Below are 23,481 nucleotides of genomic sequence, written 5' to 3' on the forward strand. Positions count from 1 at the left end.
CAAAAGCTGGCCAGCTATGGTGGAACATTTAAATTAACCCCAGAAAGCCACAAATTGCCAACTCTGCTATATTAAATATTTACGTAGGACAACACAAGTTTTTTGGCCCTTTAAGACACCTGTTGTAACGGCACCGTGAATACCCACTGGGTATTTCTGAGAAGTTATTAACACGTATATGGTAAGCTCTTGTGGCCTATTCAGTAATCCCTGTTACATCTGCCAGCAAGTTACTGCCCCAAACCATTCAATATTTTCACTGGTTACTAAAATTTGTGAGCAATCTTTTGCTTTGTCTACATGTAAAATTGGGCATCCTATCATGTGTTATGGGATGGTACAGTGTCAGAATTGATAACTAATTAGAAATTAACACATTACAGCACTCTGGCTGAATGTAGGCTGGCTATTTGTTGAAAGTAGCACATAACCAAGTAAATCCAATTATAAAGACTGGATTATGATGAGAAAGCCACACAGGATCACAGAATCGTCCTATGATGAATTTCTAAAGTACCGTTTACAAATTCACAACTCTAAAATACAAATGTCTTATGACAATTCAAAATAACATTTTAATGATCTATTAACACACCGACTGGTGAAGGATAGTTGTGTTTTGGAACCACCTACATGTAATGTAGATCGGAAACCCTGGTTTTCTTGGTCGATAGTAAATCCCGCCATGTTTTTTTTTTTTAGAAACTGATTATGCTACATAACAAGTAATATTTAAATTCATGAAACCCACGTTAGTCAGTTGTATTTCACAGACAAAAGAAAGTGCTTTATGAAGAAGTGATGCGACGGCCCTGCTGCTTTTTATGGTTATCTCATCCTAGGAGTTAAAGAATGGGAAAGTATATTTGTAGAACATTCTGTGCTATACGAAAAATAAAATAATAAAAAATGCAATACTGTCACAAGGGTTACCCAAAAAAATTAAAATCATCTAACTCCAACAAAACAATCAGAAATAATAGACATAAAGCTTCCTTCGTACTCCTGGTAAATCTATCCACATTGTGTATAAATACATTTTTGTGTTTTTTGGTTTTTTATTTTTTAAAAATCTATCTACACATCTTACCCTCTACATATATACCTTCTCTATACCTCTCCCAAAGATTACAACACTATACAGTCAGTCGGCATGTGTGTGCGTGTCTCTCAATGTACTAGGTGCGGTTTATACATATATTTTTGTTTTTTAAATGCCACAGACATTAAGATGTTCACCCCTCTGAAAGGAAAGCAAAGTCCAATTTTACAGAAACCATTGTCCACTTTTTTTTTTTTCCCCCTTCTTCTCCGGCGTGGTATGATCTAGTAATAACTCAGTCCTTGGAGATCCTACATACACTGGGAACAACCGCACTTGATGGGCTTCTCCACGTCTTCTACAAAAGACGATCCGTCGCTGCACTCGAACGTGTACTTCCTGCGCTTCATGCGTAATCCCGTGCAGCAGCCCTGGTTGTGGCAGGAGCCGCGGCACTCTACCCCGGACACCGTGCGCGTGGATTGGCAAATGGCATATCCTCTCTGCACCTGGTGGTAATCCCTGATGGGCTCGCCTCTACACTCCGACTCTGTGTGAATAAAACAACCACACGTGGATTGGTGAGGATATTTAACAAGGTAATGAAAGTACAATTAGTTGAAGTTGATCTCACAGTGACACAACATTTAATGACTCCACAAACAGTGCGTTATAAACTAGATTTATACATCAAGCTATACGTTTGTTCCAGAAATTATTTATGTTCATTCAACGGCAATACTGACAGCTCCTACATAACTGCCTTCGTACTCTATGCAAAGCAGGAGTCAAACTAAACAGTCATTCTAGTAGTTCAAAAAATTAAATCAGGTCATAGTATATTCCAGAAGAGGACTAAAGTTTTTTTTTAATACGCGGGCTAGTAATCAAACCTCATTTATTGTTTTTAAAGATTTTAAAATGTATCTGTATATTGCTGATCCAAATGAATGTGTTCTCCCAGGCAACATGCGTAGACTTTTATGTCGCGATTATTGCTATTCGATTCTGACATCGCAATATAATCCGTCTAACACCACTGCTTTTACGAACTGTGTGTACGAATAACAGGAACTATCCTCATGAATTGATCCAGGCATTTTAGCTTTTGATGTTCGTGAGGTTGCAATTTTTTAATGCACAAAATGACCCATATAAACTAGCTGTTATTCTGTTGAACTGCAGATTGGATGATGTGAATTGTCACTAAGGCGTTCTAAAACAAGCGATTATTATAAAACATTATAAATAATCTAGAAGAACAATGCACCAAATCCAGGATTCAGGCAAATTGTGAACTATGACTTCAATGCACCCTTCTGCCAGCGCTACAAGGAAACACTGTGTGCAAGGGGCTGGCTGCTAAATTATAGCCTGGGGGGGGGGCGGAGACTCGGCTCAGCAGCCTATCAGGGACATTTTAAAGGAACAAAATACAGGTAGCCCAGTCATCCAGCCCAAGGTATCTCACTACAGGGCCGGCCCGGGGGGGGGGGGGGGGGGGGCAGACGTCCTACTCCCCCCTGACTGTGTGCCAGGGACTATGGGACACCAGCCTTATTAAGGATGCAAGCGGTCATATCCTATAATAAAATGTCAGTGATTCCTCGAGTTGAATAACCCTTAATCTGTAACAATCAGACGTGAGATGTGTAGTGAAGTTAATTGAATGGTCCCTCGCTGCCTCGTTTCAGTTATTCAGCTGATAGTTATCACTTGATTGGTAACATGCTTGGAGGGCTCGTAAACTTACACTTTATAAAGTTCCTGTGTACGGGTCACTATATAAATGGCGATTAACAGAAACACCTCCAGATATTGGACATATCGCATGCCTTAAATCACTGCAATAATTAAGCAGCTGTTATATAATTATACATTGTCTTACGTTTTTCTACCAATAAGGACATATATATTAAAGACATTTAAAAATTAACCAGTGTATTCAATATTATATATTAATATTATATATTAAATATTTCCAATATTTGAAAGTGTTTATATTATACACCATGTTTGCCACATTAGTGATCATAATTTCTTGTTATTATAGTGACTGATTGTTCAACAGAATAAACAGAATGGCTCGCCAGACAAGCTGACACTCTTCACGACCCCTCCATGCTTCCCAGCCCCTTCCCTCTGCAGGGATATATTAGGAACAGCATACTAAGTAAGGGCTATTACCATCTGGCGTTTAATTGTTTCATCTGATTTTAAGTGCAAATTTTGCAAACACATGTAAATGAAAACCACTCTATTCTATGTCTATTCAATATCCATTTGCGTTTACACGTCTCATACATTCCTTAACATTTGCAGTGCAGTTTTTTTGGATGCTGCTTATCCCTTTTCATTAAGTTCAAAGCATGACTTGTGTACATCACCGTTAACATGAATCATTACACCAATGTGTTGCTGTATTTTCCCCATTCATGTCAATGGCCTATTTGTTTCAATGGGATTGCACGCTAAATGTAGAAACCCTACTGAAATGAATTGACCATTAACATGAATAGAGCTGCATATCTCGGGTAATTATGTTCCCCCACTTCAGTAGAGGTTCAATTAATCTCTATTGATGAGTGATAAAACAAGGAAGTCCACCTGTTCTACCCTCCACCCACTGATAGTCTTTGGGGATGAAGAATGGGCATTCTATTTACCCTGGGACTGTTTTTCACTATAGCAAGGAACCCTACACTCGTTGTCGCCTTGCATTAGTGGGAACCAGCTCAGGCTGTCTGGTGCTGGTAGACTAATTCTGAGCGGAGGCCACACTGCCTGTTCTTATCCAATGATTTTTTTTCGATGTTCTGAGCTTCTCCCATTCATTTCAATGGGTTTTTGCATGTAGCACACACTGAAATGAATGGCCTATTGAAATGAATGGGAAAGCTCCATGCCACTTGCATTCTGGATGCATTTGCGAACACAGACTGTGTGACAGTAGTCCTACAACACTGAGGCCTTGTTCCCCCTTCTTTATTCTCACGCTGAGCTCCGCAATGTAGACTGTCTGCTGTGTGAGTAAGGGCTAGCTTGGCAGATGTGACGGCTACTTGTAGAGATATATTCTCCAATGTCTGCACAGCCAGGGAACCAAGGAGCAAGAGGGAACTGTAAGAAAAGAACCATAAGACCTTGCATTACTCACCCTGGTCACAGACGTCGCCCACATAGCCGCTGTCACACTCACAGTATGCTTCACCCACGTCCGAGATCTGACAGCGCCCATGCTGGCACTGCAGGTTCTTGCAGGGATTATAGAGTTCTCCTTGCTGGTTGCACAGGGCACCCTTGTACCCATCTTGGCACAGGCAACTGTAGGTGAGAGCGTCCAGGGGCATACAAGTCCCATGTACACATCTGGAGAGAGAGGGCTCATTGTTACATGTGATCATTATGTCCACACTGTTACCAAGAATCAGAGAAGCCTGAACAAGCACAGGGTGTGACAGTGGGTGGGGATATCACAACACAAAATATTCATATTCTACAAACACTACAGTATATATAGTACATTTAATAGACACAAGCTGAAGCTGCTCTGGACAAGCCTATAAATACCAGAACCCTGCAAAGGTTCTGGAATTATACAACATAACTTCAGGATTTGTATACGAGAAAGTGGTCTCTGCCCGGTTGGTGCTTATAAGACGGGATCTCAAATGCAAAGCGATAACATTGATATTAACAATTGTGCCTTAAAGAACCAGTTTCAGGCAACACAAGATGATCTAATAAAAACAAAAAAGCATTCACAAATACATATGTGACATCCTGGGTTTAGGCACTTGCCTTTATGATTCTCCAGGGCTAACGGCCTGGAGAAGTTTTCATGTAAAATATACAGTGTGAGCAGGGTTAGGGGAGCGCAGGCAGCAGGCTGGGGTGCAGCAATCTCCCTTATTTAGAGGGGCCCATTGCCCAGCCTCAGTCTTCTGCCGTCCAGACTATGTGACCACTCCCACTGGCTTTCAGAGCTGCTCTGTTTCTGCAATTATTGGCTGGTTACAGCTCTGTTCCTATCCTACGCTGAACTCCAATTGGGTATCGGAGATCTATAATAGCTGCAGGATTATAGCAGTTCAGTACCCAGCCAGGAGCCAGAATGTGCACTGTATTGTCCACTAGCCACCAAAGAATGGGGTGAGTATTGTATACTAGTCACCAAGATGAGCACAGTCATCAAGCAATGATGGCAGCTGCTGTATGTCCCGAACCATACGGACCCATGGTCTAAACAGACGTCTACTTTAAGATATTACATTTATTAGGGTTATGAATGTTATATACCACTCTTCTAGGTCAATGTTTTAATAATGACGCTGTAAAATATATACTGTACGTACTTATGTCCGAGGCAAGGATTGTTTGTCTGCTGGTCACAATGGAGGCCCGTCCACCCCGTCTCACAATGGCAGACTGGCCCGTTGGCAGCGTTGGGCTGACAGATGCCATGGAGACAGAACAGCTTTCTGCATGGTTCACATCCCGGTACCACCCCGGGCTTCATCTGGGTCTTCGTAAAGTCCTGGAGCTCATTGTTTATGTACAGATTGCGGATGCAGCCTTGAAAACTGGTCCCATTAAGAATCTGCCATAGCCTGAAAGCGGCAGAGTTGACATCTACCGGCATGCCTAAAACACAGACACCAAAGTATAACAAACACAAATAATACATAATATAATCCCCTATTGTATGTACCAAATATACTGACATGATAGGAAGGGGCATATGAAATATTTAAACAAGACATTCTATCGTAGAATTCTGAAAATAATGTATGTTTTATATGATTCTACTTGACAAATAAAGCTATGATTATCGTGTATTTGTGAAATTATTTAAGTTACTCAACTAAGCAAATTTTGTACCTAATTTGGCCACAGGAGGCAGTGTTCCATTGAAGTCTGTGGCTTCATATTCTTTTAATCTTCGTTGACTTTATAAGTGTTGTTTAAAAACGGTGTTTTTAAGAACCTGGGGAAACAGTCCCTGTGTACAAGGCATACGCAACCTGTTTTGCTCCACCTACTGTGGAACCACAAATCCCAGCATGCACGGCCTGCCATAAGACTGTGAGCTCTAACAATCAGGGCCTTGTCTCACTGCCGCTCTGACCTCATCCATTCGCTCGGCCTTGCACTATGCCTGTTGCACATTCTGTACTAGGCTGTTTGTCTTGTACCTTGCTTATGGTCTTACGTTCTTTGCTTAACTTCTCAGTATTATTGCATTCAAAAACGTTCTGCATTCTGCCTTTGTTTCAAAATATATGGTTTAGGTACAATGCTCTATGTCTCTGCTGTACTGCGCTGCAGACGTTTGTGGCACCATATGCATAAACTATAATAATATACAGGTGTTGCATCATCATCATCATCATCTATTTATATAGCACCACTAATTCCGCAGCGCTGTACAGAGAGCTCACTCACATCAGTCTCTGCCCCATTGGAGCTTACAGTCTACATTACCTAACACACACACACACCAAGAGAGACTAAGGGCAATTTAATAGCAGCCAATTAACCTACCAGTATGTTTTTTTGGAGTGTGGGAGGAAATTGAAGCACCCGGAGGAAACTCACGCAAACACAGGGAGAACATACAAACTCCACACATGGTAGGGAATTGATCTCATGACCTCAGTGCTGTGAGGCAGAAGTGCTAACCACTGAGCCATCGTGCTGCCCATTGGATGCTGGACTTTGTAGTTCCCCAACAGATACAAATGATTTATCTATGATCTAAACTTAAATCAGAAAATATGATTTTGAATAAAATAGAGAATTACTATGTCTGTTTCTAAATCTTACCTCCTACGTACAACGGGGCTTCGCTGTTAAGGGTGTAATGTTTTCCGAAATTGTCCATGGTCATGGGGACTCCACCGTCAATCGACAGATTAACCATCTGGTCAAAGGTAACCAACTCGACTGTGTGGAACTGGCCGTCATTGATAGTCTCTGCACTGGAAAAGACAAACTGTCAAGTAAAACACCCTCATTATACCTCTATTCACACTGTAATTACTCTCTACGGGAGTCTGAGAATGGTCTGCTAATTCCAAATTAGGCAGCGACAATGCTGGGCATATGGTGTAAGCACACCATCTGCCAATGACCCGGCTGCAGTCCTTCCATATTAAACAAAGGTATGAATATCAGACCACAAACGGATTCCAAACAGACATCTGTAATAGATATATCAGGGTCTCATTCTTGTTAATTTATCTGCATATTCCAAATGTATCAAATTATTGCACGTCGAGCTGCCCGGCAAGGTGACATGTGGGCAACAATTCTATTTTATTTTGTTTTGCACGCTATGCATTTGATATTTTAGGCAAAAAGACTTAGAAATGCTAAATGATTAATCTATTGCAGTTGACCAAGTTATACAACTCTCACCGTGTGTGTACAAAGAATGTAGATTGTTACTTGATACCTTCAGAATAGAAATTCTTTGTACTCTTTTCAATTCACAGGTCATTTTATAAAGGGGATTACAGACAAATGAACGGAAAATATACCTTTCACCTACAACTTTCCACCAAAAAATGTGCTACATCATGCAGGTGTACAATAATTTTCATAGTTTTCATAAACTGACTGAAACTGCAGCAGCGACGAACCTGAAATAAAGAGATTGAGAACCGTATTGGCTGTATTACCTGTAGATGGCGGAACTGGGGAAGCTGCCGGGGTCGTAGCTAACTCTGACATGACCCTGATATAACTCTACGGCCATGTGGTCGTGGTCGCCGTTGTACAAGAGGATCCCGTTGTCTTCCGCTGTTGAGACCTGCACCGATTAAGAAGACGAGGGAATACACAAGTCAATACCAATCATCCACAGACACTCGTTATCTCCAAAAGTAATCCCACAGGTGATTTCAAATATTCTCCTTCTTTTTCAATATGGTTCAATTTGTATTACTTGAACACAAGATAGGATTGATCTTCCATACGGATTATTCATTTGTTTTAAATTATACTATTGCTATTAATATTAATTATTACTATATGGATTTATACAAAAGGATATTAAAATATATTTTAAAGAAAATGTAAAACTGTTAATCCCCCCCCTTAGACACTAAGAAGGAGATTCAACCGTCGTTGAACATCTCTCGAAACACACATTCAGTCCATTATGGTAAGGAATCTCTCCTCATTTTTTTTGCACTCATTTTTGTATGGGAGGCGAGGAAGAATGAGCGGAGATTTCATCCTCAACATCACGTCGATGTGTCTCCGCGAACTGTACCAGACGCATTTCGCTGAACTGGATCTCAAACTAGGTGGAGGGAAGTGTATTGTAGTGACACCGATTTTGGGCCCTGAGAGGCCACACACACTCTGTATTTCTATATGTACACACAGGGGTCCATCATTCCTGGACTCACAAAGAGATCATGGCGAGAACCCTTCCCTGTCCTCTGTTCTACTGGAAAGCAGGAGAGACTGAAGCTTAATGCTGCTTTAATCCGTATATCACGCTGGCCAATCACAATGCAATATCTTTCCAAATTCGGGACCCAACATGACAGCGATGCCCATTAATGATCCCATCAAAATCAGGATCATTATCAACCACTAACGGCCGCTGGGGGATGACCAGTGACAGCCTCTAGTGACCCAACCACTCATCCGAAATATCAAACAGCCGAACAACGCCCAACTTAGCCACTCATGGAAGTGACCAAATTGGATAGTGATCCTGTCTTACGGAACTCAGGTTAAAGGAATGGACTGAAGTTGTTGGTAAAGTTGAGACGTACACTATATTTGTCCACATCCGTTAATTATAGAATTGAGGTGTTTCAATCAGACCCGTTGCCAGAGGTGTATAAAATCAAGCACCTAGCCATGCAGTCTCCATCTGCAAACATTTGTGATATAAAATGGGTCGTTCTGAAGAGCTCAGTGACTTCAAGCATAGTACTGTGATAGGATGCCAGCTTTGTAATAAGACGGTTTGTGAAATTTCATCCCTGGGTGAGTCTGGGATTGGCCAATGCCGGGAGACCTGTCTGACTGCATTATGCTAACTGTGAAATTTGGTGGAGGGATAATGGTATGGGGCTGTTTTTTCAGGGTTTGGGCTAGGCCCATCATCTACAGTGAAGGACAACCTTAATGCTTCAGCATACCAAGTAATTTTAGACAATGCTATGCTATCAGCTTTGTGGCAACAGTTTGGGGAAGGCCCTTTTCTATTCCAACATGACTGTGCCCCAGTGCACAAAGCAAGAACAATAAAGACATGGTTTGATGAGTTCGGTGTGGAAGAAACTGATTGTCCCGCACAAAGCCCTGACCTCAACCCCATCGAACACCTTTGGGATAAAATAAAACGGAGATTGTGAGCCAGGCCTTCTCGTTCGACATCAGTATCTGACCTCATAAATGCTCTACAGAATGAATGGGTGCAAATTCCCACAGAAACACTCCAACATCTTGTGGAAAACCTTCCAAGAAGAGTGGAAGCTGCTATCACTGCAAAAGGGGGACCAACTCCATATTAAAGTATATGTATTTGAATACAATGTCATAACAATTCCTGCTGATGTAATGGTCAAGCGTCTGAATACTTTTGTCCATATGGTATATATCTTTAATAGGTAAATTTACATTCTACAGGGTACAAAATAGACCTAATTTGAAGCCCAGAGGCCCATCAGCTAGTCTCTACAACCTGTAGAATGTAGCAATTTCAGAGCTTAAAATGCTGCATCATTCATTGTATCTGGTTTTCCTATTTACATATATATATGTATCATGTTTTATTTTTCTTGTTTTAAAAAAAATATAGTAATACATTGTTTAAATTCACACAAAAAGCCAGCATAACGTTAGGTAATACTGTAATATATTGATATGCTATGTGTATATTTTAGCGTACATTAAACAAATTTTATATTAACTTGTTTTTCAGTTATATTGTTTGATAAATGTGACACGACATCACCAGGGTCCCCAAGCGGATGGAAATGGATGTTTAACTTACTAACAATTCACATTGTAATTAATATGTTCTTTCCACCTACCTGAAGTGTGATGTTTGCCCGAGGCCAGTTCTGCAGGTCTGTGAATTGCAGGTAGGTGTCTCTATCCACAAAATTCACACTCAAGAGCTTCTCGCACTTGGTACCCCCAAACCCAGGCAGACACTGGCACACGGCACTGCTCCCCAGATCAATGCAGTTAGCTCCGTTCTGACAGTCCGCCATCTTACAGGGACTCGGCAGGGAGGACGCCTGTGGGGGCATCTCGCAGAGCTGCCCACTGAAAGGGGAGAGGGAGACGTGGGTGACATGAGTCAAAGGGGAGAGGGAGACGTGGGTGACATGAGTCAACAACCGTTTTAAGAATACAACATACTCAACCTGGAAGATCAGTGGTACCTGTCGCCCCCGCAAAACAGTGGAAGTACACGATGTAACCTATCAATTCGCTACGAACCAGCAATATCACTGAGGTACTGGCATTTTGTGAGGCGGAAATATAGAAATATGGCAGCATGCACTAGCAACTTGTAAATGATTTTTTGAGTGATTCCAGAAAAGCTAAGACAGTCCTGTTCACCTACAATTAGATCACAATCTCTAGGTTTGGTTGCGCGGTAATATTTAGCTAATCCTTTGTAACTTTCATACTGCTAATAATTCACAAATATAAAACCTGGCGCAGGAGCCTGATGACTGCTGTGAGTGACATCACACAATGAGATTTCACCGTTACACTTCTTTACTCCACTTTAAGCTTCATTACAAGGTAAGAGGATTTAAGTCAATGGGATTTTGGCTGAGAATAGTCCAGTAAACACTGCCTGATACACTCCCCTAAGTCTCTTTGTAATACTTCCACTGAGTATTCAGAACACTGATTATCTGCCAAACGCAGCAATGGTTCATGATCAAAGATCTTTTACTGCAAGTATGAACATTCCGTAACTGAAAATGAGGCTTATTAAATAAACGGTCCTATATGTCCACAACTGAGCTGTGACCGATCTCAACCAATAAGATTCAGAAAGTCAAATCATTGAGCAGTTTAAAAAATGTGGGCAGACATGTGATTGGTTGTTACGATGACAGTTATACAAATAGTGCTGTATTATTAAATGAGCTGCAAAACATATCTGACCAATGAACAACAGGGGGCTACAATCAGGCTGCAAATGAAATCATGAGATGGACAAATTCTGTCTCTTACCTGTAGCCCTCTGTGCAGTGGCAGGAGTACCCGTTCACCTCGTCCACACACTGGGCGCTGTTCTGGCAGCGGTGATCCTTGCAATCGTCGTAATTCAGGCTACAGTTATCTCCTACAAACCCTGGGGCACATTCACATCTAGGAGATGAAACACCCAGGTCACTTTCATATGGTGGGCCTGTGACTATGTTATATATACATTGTATGTTAGCTATGTAGGGTGTTATAATCATCTGGTAACTCCATGTACTTAATACCGTCCTGACAACTACACACAGTGGAGCCTCCAACATTCAATATAATAGCACCTAGTGCAGTGTTGGCTAAACTGTGACACTCCAGGTGTTGTGAAACTACAAGTCCCAGCATACCCTTCCAGCAATAAGCTGCTATATATATTGGCAAAGCATGCTGGGACTTGTAGTTTCACAACACCTGGAGTGTCACAGGTTAGCCAACACTGTGCTAGTGACATCACTGAGGCACAAGTACAATTTAACGTCCCGTTGACTTCAGACAGATCTTTAGAAGTCTTATTGTGGATATCATCCAAACTGGAGAAGTGAATGTGATTAGTAAGTCACTTACTTTGGACCCTCTGCTGTCACGACACATCTGGAATCGGGATGACAAGGATTGAGCTCTGCCGAGCAAAAGTCCAACAGCTGCTCGCAGTACTTTCCTACAGAGCCGGGGATGGAAATCAGCAGGGTCAGGTGAGCACAAAAACACGTCCCTCTTTATAAATGGTAGCCAGCGAGGCACTTTAAAGAATCGCTGACCGTAAAATACTTTCCCATAGATACAAAGGTATAAAAGTTTCCAGGAGCTTTTCAGGAATCAAGAAAATTTAGATAGAGCTATGATCATGGTGGAAGTATTTTCTCCTATGCACATTACAATTCCTTTGTGTCTCAGAGTACGAAATAGGTGATAACAAAGAGCAATCACTTACACACCTGAACGGCAAATGTAAATACATTATCAGTCACCTCCAGATCTGGCAACGTATTGTAAAATGTAATATTAGATCATATAAAGCTGATATGTAAGTACGTTTACAACACTACAACCATGGAGGCAATGTTTAAAGTTTAATTTACTAAATTATGCAGGTTTTAAAACAGATCTGTGCTCAGACGTAGGCAAGCTGCGGATCTCTAGCTGGCTGGGCATGCTGGGGCTGATAGTTCTACAACAGCTGCCGAGCCATAAAGTTGCACATCCTGCGATATACCAAGCAAGCTAAATATACTTTAACAGAATACCAAACACAAAGGAAGCCCCCTATAGGCGCTCAATTACTGCATGCAGCAACCAGGCAGCTGTCAGTCCAGAGGCTGCCTCCCCTAATTCAAAGACAAAGACTGAAAGAAGAGATATAACAGCACTTTGGATGCTGCAAAAAAACAACAAAAAAACAATAATATCTAATGAATCAAACGCTATAAAAAATATGTCTATAAAAAAAAACAAATCTGTGAAGTATCTGATATCAAAGCAATTTATTACAAATATATACCAATTAAAACCTAATACGTTTTTCTCTAACACTGTGATGTCACTATCAATATTTAGAAAATCCCAAAATTATCAATAATAATTAAAGATTAATTTTTGGGATTATTTTGAAGCAAATCACTTCTCACAGTTTCTGTGCTTAAATAGAAATTTGGAATACAGATATAATGTACAGCACATACATCCAGTTAGAGGTTCAGACCAATCCCCACAGATTCCTAAACAATATTCCAGGCTGGAGAATATTGTCCCAACATACCATATGCCATATCTGTATTCCAAATCTTCATGTAATCACAAAAACTGTGAGAAGGGATTTGTTTCAAAATACTCCCAAAAGTTTGTCTTTACCAGAGCATAACTGTAAAGCTGTTGAATTTCTAATAGCATTTGTCTTTTTATTGATAATTTTGTGATTTTTTAAATATCTCTGGCGATACTGCAGAGTTATCAAATGATTTATTATGTTTTAATTGGTATATATTTGTAATAAATGTGACTGATATCTAATACTTCACAGACATGTTTTTTTTCATATAGATATTTTTAATATCCTTTGATTTATTATATATTATTGTTTATTGTTTTTTGTTGTTGTTTGTTTTATGGTTTTATTATTTTTTTCCTGCTTAAGCTAAATATACTCGGCTACACTATTCTATTTCCAGGGAAAACAAATCTGAAAGTAACTGCAAATTTGCATTGCCTTGGGCACAAACAGTAGACCTGATGGTATATCCAAGAATTATGTTTGGTTGTTTTTTTTAAAAGAAAAAATTACCTGTGTACAGTGCTGGACAGAGACACGTATAAGTGTTTACTCCATCTATGCAGGTGCCCCCATTCTCACAGTCGCCGTACTTGCACTCGTCTTTGTTTATCGCACATGTGGGACCTTCAAAACCCTCCATGCAGGAACACCTGATTGGTGAGAGGTTACAAGCGTGAGTCAAACTGCAGAGTGTGGAACAAAACTCGGCTGCAAAGTGCGTTCAGCCTCTCTGTGACTTATAAAGGACACTGGGTAGGAAATCATTGCAGGCTATCAAAGCATTACAATTCCTTCAGCTGCCATCTAATGTGCCATGAAAACCTGCAGTGATTTCCTATATGGTTATATACTAAAGGAAGCCCCTTTAACGCACCTTATCCTTTTCCTCATTTCAAAAGTGCTTTCACTCGCTGGTCTATTTTGTACGGATAATGCATAACACACATATAGCAGAAGTTCTCTCCTGAAGAGATACCTGTATAATGTTTATCACCATCTGATCGTATTCATAGACATGGCAGCATTTATTACTTCTTACTGCAGTGTTTAAAGTTGATTTATGTTTAAGGAAGGAAGCTAAATATTAAACATACTGGGCCTGATTCATGAAGGGATGCAAAACTAACGTATTGTGCGATTTTATAAAACCGCAGGTAAATCTGGGATCCGCGCGTTCACATTCAACAAGGAGCGGATGTAAAGATACATCTTCGGGTCTAGGTGCGCTCTGTTCTAACAGACAATACACTGAATATGTCCAATACACACGTGGAATATAAAGTCACAATAGGATGCACAGAAAAACTATTCAGTTAATGTCACCTGTTAATAGTATAGTCATTAGTAACAGAACAAAATCATCATCATCACCATTTATTTATATTGCGCCACTAATTCCGCAGCGCTGTACAGAGAACTCACTCACATCAGTCCCTGCCCCATTGGAGCTTACAGTCTAAATTCCTTTACATACACACACAGACGGACAGACAGAGACGGACGGACACACACACACAGACTAGGGTCAATTTGTTAGTAGCTAATTAACCTACTAGTATGTTTTTGGAGTGTGTGAGGAAACTGGAGCGCCCGGAGGAAACCCACGCAAACACGGGGAGAACATACAAACTCCTCACAGATAATTCCATGGTTGGGAATTGAACTCATGACCCCAGTGCTGTAAGGCAGAAGTGCTAACCACTAAGCCACCATGCTGCCCATACATAATTGTTTTAAATATTTTTTTCTTTATTGAAATATTAGATTTTTGGGTGATACAGTTGATGCTTTTTAACAGGTATAGAGACCCACTAATTAGATCAGAACCCTGGGTCCATGGATACCTTAAAAATGGCCCTGGGTTTTCGCACAGTGACCCTAATGGCTTCATGTGGAGTTAAATAAGATAAGCAGGACAGAAAGTTGACATGTCCTTTAAAGAAGTTGTCCACCTTCACATGTAATACATCCCCCTTTCCATGTCCTGCAACAGTTACTAAATACTTAACTTTTCATCTGCCTTCTGTGCTCATCAGCAATGTATCTGTATCATCAGGCAAAGTACTCTCTGCATTGGATACAACTATACCCCAAGAACAACTGTGTGTTGTACACAAGGCAACAAACAAACAACTGTACAGTGACATAAAGAGATGGCACAGACAGAAACTACAATGAAAAAACAGTGCCTTTAGTAAAACTTGCAAGGGGACATATCCTATAGAACTGTGTGATTTCTCTTAACTAATGTTCTGTGTTCCAAGCTTCCAGTACATTCTAAATAAGGAACAAAATATACCTGTTTATATATCTAGTGCACCTTACATACCCTCTTTCAGTATTTTTAAAGATCAGGTGGCATAAAACCACAAACCAAAGCACAAAGCAATAAAGGAGAGTTAAAAAGTAATTGAAATAATGAATTATATGCCCTCTTAGGGGGGTATTCAATTGTTAGCGAGATCCCCGGAAAATGAGCGCTCTAAAAATATTAGCGTTAATACGGTAATTACTCGCTGAATTTCATCTCGCAGGGAGCTGCGAGATGAAATTCAGCGAGTAAACTACCGTATTAACGGTATTTACGCGCATATTACCGTATTAACGCTAATATATTTTGAGTGCTCATTTTTCCGGGGATCTCGCTAACAATTGAATACCCCCCTTATTGTATCCATCCAGGCAGAAACACAGACACGTACAATGTAACAATGTACACCACTTTCCTGCAAAAGGGAATTACACTTATTAACATTTATTTATATATCGCCAGCACACTCCATAGCGCTGTACAATTAGCTTAAACTTTAACCTTTGTTTTTTTGTGTGCGGTTTCCAAGGTAAGTTTGGAAGCAATGTGTCTCAGGATCCTTAAAGCACACAACGGGGTTTGTTTAATAAACTGCGGGTTTGATAAAGTGGGGTTGTTGCCTTTAGCAACCAATCGGATTCTAGCTTTCATTTATTTAGTGCGTTCTACAAAATGACAGCTAGAATCTGATTGGTTGCTATAGGCAACATCCCCACTTTTTCAAACCTGCAGCTTAGTAAATCTAGCCCAAAGGGTTACTCCCCCCTAAACCTGGGGGGGTCACCCCCATTCCGGCTTAGCCCTCTACAAAACGTCTTTTACATTTGAGTAACACTGCAGAATATCAATGATTGCAATGCTTTAATACAGGGTTTGGAACGTTGTTGCTCTTTTGTCCGCCTCTTATTAACAAGAGAGGTGTTTGCACGTTTCCTGAGACCGTATCTGCTTTAATTTGTAATAGATTCTATACTCTGTAAATTCCCCAAAATAAAGGAGAAGAGAAAAGCAGCTCGGAAACGTTTGTGTGCAGGTTGAAAGCTGTGAAGAGTAAATGGCTTGATTGAATGGCTTTGCAAGCCCCAAAGGAAAATATAGGCCTATTGTAAGGATTCCTGGTTACCAAGGCAACAGAAAGAGAGGCTATTTAGTATTTTATTTTTTTACATCTAGTAATTTTAGGCTGTTAGAAGCAGGTCTGGTCATTTCTGCCTCTTGATTCAATGTAATTTTCAAATAACCCAATTCTCTGGTCTTTCTCTCTCTCTCGCTCGACTAAGATTTATTTTCGGCAACTAATTATCTTCTAGGGATTGGTGAAATGCAGCGACTAAGTGAAAAGTGGGTTTCCTTTTTTGAAATGCCTGGACTTAAAGTGGTAGTTGGGTGATGGTAGATGCTGTCAGTTTAGATGCATATGAAGTTAAAAGCAAATCATAGTAATTACAGCAGAACCTGGAGCACTATAGATAGAAGTAAAAATTTAGAATGTAAATATGTGAAGATACTGACAGTTCTTTATCAGCGCTCGTCATTTTTTTTTTGTGTGTGGTGTGTGTGTGTGTGTGTGTGTGTGGAAGAGCGCACAACAGATGGCAGATAATGTAAAGAGCAGGTTAATTGGGGGCTATAGAATTCTAAAAACAGTTTGGATAATCATCCCGGGGGGGTTCTAAAAATTGCTGCGACCCACGGTGTTCTTTAAATTGACTGAATGCAACTTAAAAAAAAAAAATTAAGAAAAATAAAGTGCATCTAAAGCAATTTAGCAATTGCACCACTTACATCAAAATTGTAGTGCAAAAAAATCACAACTATTTTAAATGTAATGGCTGTAATATCAACAGTCCTCTGGTTATTATAAGTCATTGCACGGCATATATTTTTAAAGGGGTTGTCCACTTTGCACCCATTCCCCACTTTGCGAAGTAACACTTAGGGGTAAATGTATCAAGATGAGAGTTTTCCGGCGGGTTTGAAAAACCAATCAGATTCTAACTGTCATTTATTTAGTACATTCTACAAATTGACAGCTATAATCTGATTGGTTGCTATAGGCAACATCTCCACTTTGCAAACCCGCCGGAAAACTCTCAGCTTGGTACATTTACCCCCTTATTGTTGTTCTGCTTCCTAGTCGTGAAGGAACACAAACAGCTGGGTTTCCTACACTGGCGTGGTGGACACTCAAAGAGAAGAGATTAGCAATTGTTCACAGGAAAACGAGACATAACATGGGATTGTCTGCATATGGGATGTGAAAGAAAATAGGATTGCCTAAACAGCAAGGTCAAGAAACTGGTTTAATAGAGCCAAGGTCAATGGGAAATGTTAATGGAACTTCAGGACCAAGGTTGGTGGTAAAGATGAAGATCTCCGGTTCATGTTAATCTTCAGGCCACCGTGAGCCGTAAACCTACAGTGTACTGAAAGGATTTGACAGCAGATAAGAACCGTGTAATGTGCCTATATTTATTCCTACTAACCTAAGACACTATTGGAGCTTTTGACTTTTTTCTGATTCCGGATATGTCTATCCCAAGCACTTTTACATTTCCCTTTCTCTACCATCTATGTTGGATGAATATTCCACCAATCCACTAACCTTTCACTAAAGTATTTTTCCTCAAACTTCCCCTAATCCTGCTTCCCACTTGTTATAATACTTCTCTTCCTCTGTAGAATGCTTTCCTCCTGTACCTTGTTAAATCCTTTATATATAATCACAGCTTCTATATTACCCCCTCTTCATTCTCTGCTCCAAGCTGTAAATGTTAAGGTCCATTAGTCTTTCCTGATAAGTTTTGGATGTAGGCCATGCATCACTTTAGCTGCACAATCTCTACTTTATTCATCCCATTCTGGAGATATGTTCTCCGGTACCGAATACCATAGTCCCATCAATGTCCTATATAATAGTTTCATCCCTCCCTCTTATGCTACTAATTCCTCTTACTGGGAACGTGAATGATAGGACTATATTCTAGACCAGTGATGGGCAAACTTTTTCAGGAGCGGGCCATATAAAAAAGAAAAACTTTAGGCGGGCCAATATAATTTATTAAAAAACTCAAATATCGAAATATATAATACAAATTTTTTGAATGGGACGGGAGGGTGTTACATAGCAGTGTTACCTCTATAAGACAATTAACCTACTAGTATGTTTTTGGAATGTGGGGGGAAACCAGAGGACCCGGAGGAACCCACGCAACACGGGGAGAACATACAAACTCCACACAGATAAGGCCATGGTCAAGAATTGAACTCATGACCCCAGTGCTGTGAGGCAGAAGTGCTAACCACTGAGCCACTGTGCTGCTCTAACCACATGCACGTTCAGGTTGTCTTGTCTGCCTATTGTAACCCCTATAATCCTGGGTAAGAAGACACTGGGCTAGAGCTGGGTGATCAGAATAGGGGTAATACCAGATAAGGGTCACCAAATCCACCACACACATCCTCAGGGGTGGCTGATTACGGATGTTTCCTTCCCTTACATGGTCCATGCAAAAAATGTTTTTCAGGAAAAAAAAAACAAAGCTAAAAAAAATAAATATATAAATCAACTTTCACATTGCTTCACCGAAATGAGAGGAGATTTATGTTGTCAAAATCACACGTTTCGCAAGCTGTTTGCAAATTATATTGCCATTTTTAGAGGTGCTTAAACTGGGAACTAACTTTAAATGTTACCATAGAAACTCAGGATAAAATGTTCTCTAAGGCCCTGAAACTTGAAAGAATCTATTTTAAATGCACCTTAAGACAAATCCTTGATAATAATACCTACAGTCATGACAAAAGTGCACTCTGTATTAACTAATACATCGAGTACTTTCCCTTCACCTGCATGAGATTTTTTTTCCTCTGGATTAAGTGATTGAAGGGATTGTCGTCTTGTTATCTTTTATTTCTACGTTGTTTTATGGAGCTTAGTTCTCAAAGTTGTTTCTTCTCTGAAAGCACAATTGTATTCCCTGCCTTGTACAAGATTACAGAATAATTGAGAAACGCGTTTCGCTGAACTTTTTAATGTTGGGTTAGTAAATAGTGGTGTTGCATACAGAAAGGGTATATGCTTTTATTAATTACCTCCTTCAATAGCTCTTCCCACTCAATTAAAAAAAACAATCTAAGTAGATACAGAACATCCGCCTACAGACTACCTTTCGGCCTGATTTGGTCTCCTCAGTGCAGGACAGGGTATTCTGGTCAGCATGTGATCTGGTCTAAAGACAGTGGCGGTAATTTAGGAAGTGCATAACGTCTGACATTTGACTACCACCAGTACTAAAACTGTCTTGATGTCTCCTCAATTTCAAAATTAATTTAGATCAAAAATGAAGCTACATTGAGCAGTATTTTAGAATAAAAACTGAAAATCGAATTTTAATGAAAATGTTTGCTCTAACATGGTAAGGCATTGGGACTTTTATTCCGATTTTTCTGTCTCCCTGCACTCCTGGGCGCACGTCTACTTTGGGGAGGCGTCTTCCTGACAGCAGAGCGTTGGTGGACACCATGATTTGCACTGGGCAGAACATTAATGGGGCACTGGTCCAGCACCAAGGTGTTTTGTGATGCACCTCGCGGATGCTTTGTAAAGGCCACCAACTATGCTGTAAGATGTAAAAATGAAATATAAGAGTCCTAGTGCTCCGCAGCCACATTCTTTAATTCCCACCTCAGGGGGGAAACATCTTTCTGACCAGAGGCCGACTGGCATGATGGCAGTTAATCAGAGCTTGGTCTGGGTGAGTACCAGCTGCGAGCGAAGCGTGTCACACCTGTTCCGGAACGCTGTTTATATTTAATCCACAGAGTTCCGGAACTCTATTTATCCATTTACTCACATAAGTAATTTCTGTAAGGAAAAGCTGGCAACACCTGGCGTGACCCGGGCCATTCAGTCCGATCACCGAATAACCACATCCACAATAGCTGCATTCTGCAAACCTGATCATTTGACCACTGAGCCAGATGACCTGATTGTCAGGGACCCTATGTATGTACATAGGTGGGCCAGTGACATCACACACTTGCCAGTCCAATCATTCAACAGACAGGTTTTGCCCAGTTTTACAGCGATATAAACAGACGGCAGCGTCAGCCCCTCTCCTTATACTCACGTGAAGCCGTCGGTGGCGTCTTTGGGGTAGCAGGAGCCATGATTCTCACATGGGTTGCTGGAACACACGTTCATGGAGATCTCACAGTTTTTACCCTGAATAAATGGCAACACAAGAAACACATCATGCAACACAAGAAGTAGTAATGTTGCAGCCAATGTATTTTAATAATACACACCAACAAACCCCCCGTGTGTCCTGATGTAACAGCTATAACCCTACTGAAATAAGCAGAATTTGCCTGGCTTCCAAGCCGACTGTTCTTAGGGATGTTTACAAATTGCTGAGACCCAGCAGTTAAAAACCTGGCCTGCTCAATCCATATCTCTCCGCTGTCACAGCTGCATACACAAAACCATTAAGCCTGGTTAAAAAAAAATAGACAGAAATACCACACACAGTATCCTTTATAACAGGGAGTGCACAAGAGCACTGGAAGCTGGTTTTAAAAGCACCACTCTGATCCTCTGTGTTACGATAATATAGAATAATAAAGAACTCTGCAATGTTCCCTCTGACATATTCCACTTCTCTCTGTAAGAGACGGGTTCTAGAAGTATTTTATTATTTTTTTTGCTCTTAACAATTTTTTTTTTTTTTTAAAAAAACCTGTTTTCTTCCTGCTTAAACATTTTCTATACCACCTGTCACAAAATAGGAGGGAGGGGGGGGGGGGGATAATGTCAGCGTCTTTAATTGTGCATCATTTTTATAGTATGGAAAAACATGCAATCAGTACCCTTTTGTTGGATAGATAATTTTCTTTTCCTGGGGGATATATATATATATATTTTAATCCCTTTAGATTTTTAGTTCACTAAAATGGTTATGTACTAATGTGCAGTCACGAAGGCCATCACAGTCAACTCTGATCATTCTAATACAAAAACTCTTAAATATCTGTACATATCTATATGTATCTATATATCTATATGTATATATATCTTTGTATATCATACTTGCCTACTCTCCCGGGAATTCCCGGGAGGCTCCTGAATTTCGGGGAATCCGTGAGCCCCGCATTTGCCGAAATTCACGGCAGTGAATGGAGCGGCGGAGTTTAACCGCGTCATTAAGCTCCGCCCCCTCCATTCAATGCCGTGAATTTTTATGGTGGTGGCGGGGCTATTATGACGCGATAATGTCACATAATGAATTCTCCCTCGAATCTTAAAAGTTGGTGGCATGTATGGTGTATATATATATATGTGCCATTTTAAGATTTTAAGGTGCCGTTTATCTAATAAGTCCCAATGTGCACATTTGCCTACACAAACATTTGAGCAGTTACGTCTCGTGCCTCAGTAATACCCCAGTTGCTTCTTACGCATATTGGTCCTAACCACAAAGATGTCTGCCTCCACTGTGTGTGTATGCGTTGTAAAAACCTTAATAGTCATTTTTTATTTTTTTAGTAATACACAATCACTTTGCAAGAAAATACTTTCTTTTTTTTTTGCACCCATGCTTTGAGTTTGCAATCATACATGAATAACACCACGTTCTTATACATGCCCTTAGGCTCCGTACCTTGAACCCAGATGAGCAGACACATTTGTAGTAATCCACTGCGTCGTTGAGACAGCTGCCTTGGTTATGACAAGGACTGGACAGGCAGGGGTAACATTTTGCCTGGATGCTCAAACTTGGGGGCCCTAGAAAATTGCAAGCCGAAATGAAGAAAGACAAAAGTAAAAACCTAAACAGTGAATTGTTGTCAGTACGGTACAAGGCTACATATAAAGCTTCTAAATAACAGAAAACACACAGCTGTGCTCGGCTGAGCAATTGTGACAAATATTCAGAGAAAGCAATTTCCATAATGCGTTGCGAACGGAGGGTGGGGGGGGGGGCGACAATCGCTGGAAAGTGCTATATGGAACACAGGTAGTAAATCAGATTTCTGTCTCTTTAACCCACAGGAGAAGCATAAATATACCGACCCTAAAACAATTCAGGAAGGTCAGAGAGATTTCGCTGTGAGTACAATGCAGAGGGACTGTGAGGGACAGATGGAAGAGTGTTTTTTTTCGTGAGACCCACATAATATCAGCGCTGAAGGTCATTTTAATCAGCAGCGAAAAAGGAAGACTGCAGAGTCCACGGAGCTGCAAGGTTTTATATATGTGATTGTAAAACAGTGAATATCACATTGTAATATATCACCGTTACAGCCACCACATAAGTGCCGTTCTTATGGCGAGTGGTGTTATGAATACAGGGGAGCTGTAGATTGTCAAATGAAACAGTTCCTGAGTGGAAAATACAGGACTTCCTCACGGTATAAACAAAAGGTATTCATGAGTCCGGGCGACCTGCGGAGAAAGATATTGTGGGCTCAGTGGGACCAGAGTTTATTTTGGTGCAGTGGTTTTTAGTTTGTTTTTTTTCTTCCTATTATAAATTGATAGTTGCTATTGTAAGACACTAAACATGTGGGAGATATGAGAATAGGAAGCTATATATACTAAGCGTAACTCGAGATCGTTCAATAGTGTGTCTCCATGGCGACGCGGCTGGACCTCGGAGAAAAAGCATCTTGGCGGGATCGGCCCCCGTTACTAAGTACTTCTCACCTACGCACTGCGGAGGAAGCCATCTTGTAGGGTGAATGGATGAATGTGGAGCCTATCACTTCACTAGGGACTGACATGACTGGGGCAATTAATGGCCAATATTCTCGGGTTTTAGTAAGTTCATAGGTTTATTCTCAGCAATGGCAGCGTTTCTAGGAAAAGCGATAGGCTGAGCCTTCAATAGTTATGGTTAACAAAACGTCTGCCTCCACTGTGTGCAAATGACAAGTACACTTTAACGCTAAAAGAGAACGTCATTTTTCAATGACACTTGGGGGTATATTTACTAAACTGCGGGTTTGAAAAAGTGGAGATGTTGCCTATAGCAACCAATCAGATTCTAGCTGTCATTTTGTAGAATGCACTAAATAAATGAAAGCTAGAATCTGATTGGTTGC

General features: G+C 40.5%; 1 protein-coding gene across 1 annotated transcript in view; it reads right to left on the reverse strand.

Annotated features, from left to right (window-relative positions):
- Positions 1–550: 550 nt before the first annotated feature.
- Positions 551–23,481, reverse strand: part of SLIT1 (slit guidance ligand 1) — a 247,506-nt gene continuing 224,575 nt past the window's right edge. Inside the window, exons 27-37 of the mRNA XM_075215910.1 lie at positions 22,038–22,162; positions 20,508–20,602; positions 13,575–13,714; positions 11,861–11,954; positions 11,273–11,410; positions 10,105–10,342; positions 7,726–7,856; positions 6,869–7,023; positions 5,398–5,686; positions 4,200–4,411; positions 551–1,592 (exon numbers count right to left, since the gene is read on the reverse strand). Coding sequence (XP_075072011.1) covers positions 1,354–1,592; positions 4,200–4,411; positions 5,398–5,686; positions 6,869–7,023; positions 7,726–7,856; positions 10,105–10,342; positions 11,273–11,410; positions 11,861–11,954; positions 13,575–13,714; positions 20,508–20,602; positions 22,038–22,162 — 1,856 coding nt within the window. The 3' untranslated portion in view covers positions 551–1,353. The remainder of the gene's footprint in view (positions 1,593–4,199; positions 4,412–5,397; positions 5,687–6,868; positions 7,024–7,725; positions 7,857–10,104; positions 10,343–11,272; positions 11,411–11,860; positions 11,955–13,574; positions 13,715–20,507; positions 20,603–22,037; positions 22,163–23,481) is intronic.

The sequence above is a fragment of the Mixophyes fleayi genome, chromosome 6, assembly GCF_038048845.1.
Source record: "Mixophyes fleayi isolate aMixFle1 chromosome 6, aMixFle1.hap1, whole genome shotgun sequence".
Lineage (NCBI taxonomy): Eukaryota > Metazoa > Chordata > Amphibia > Anura > Limnodynastidae > Mixophyes > Mixophyes fleayi.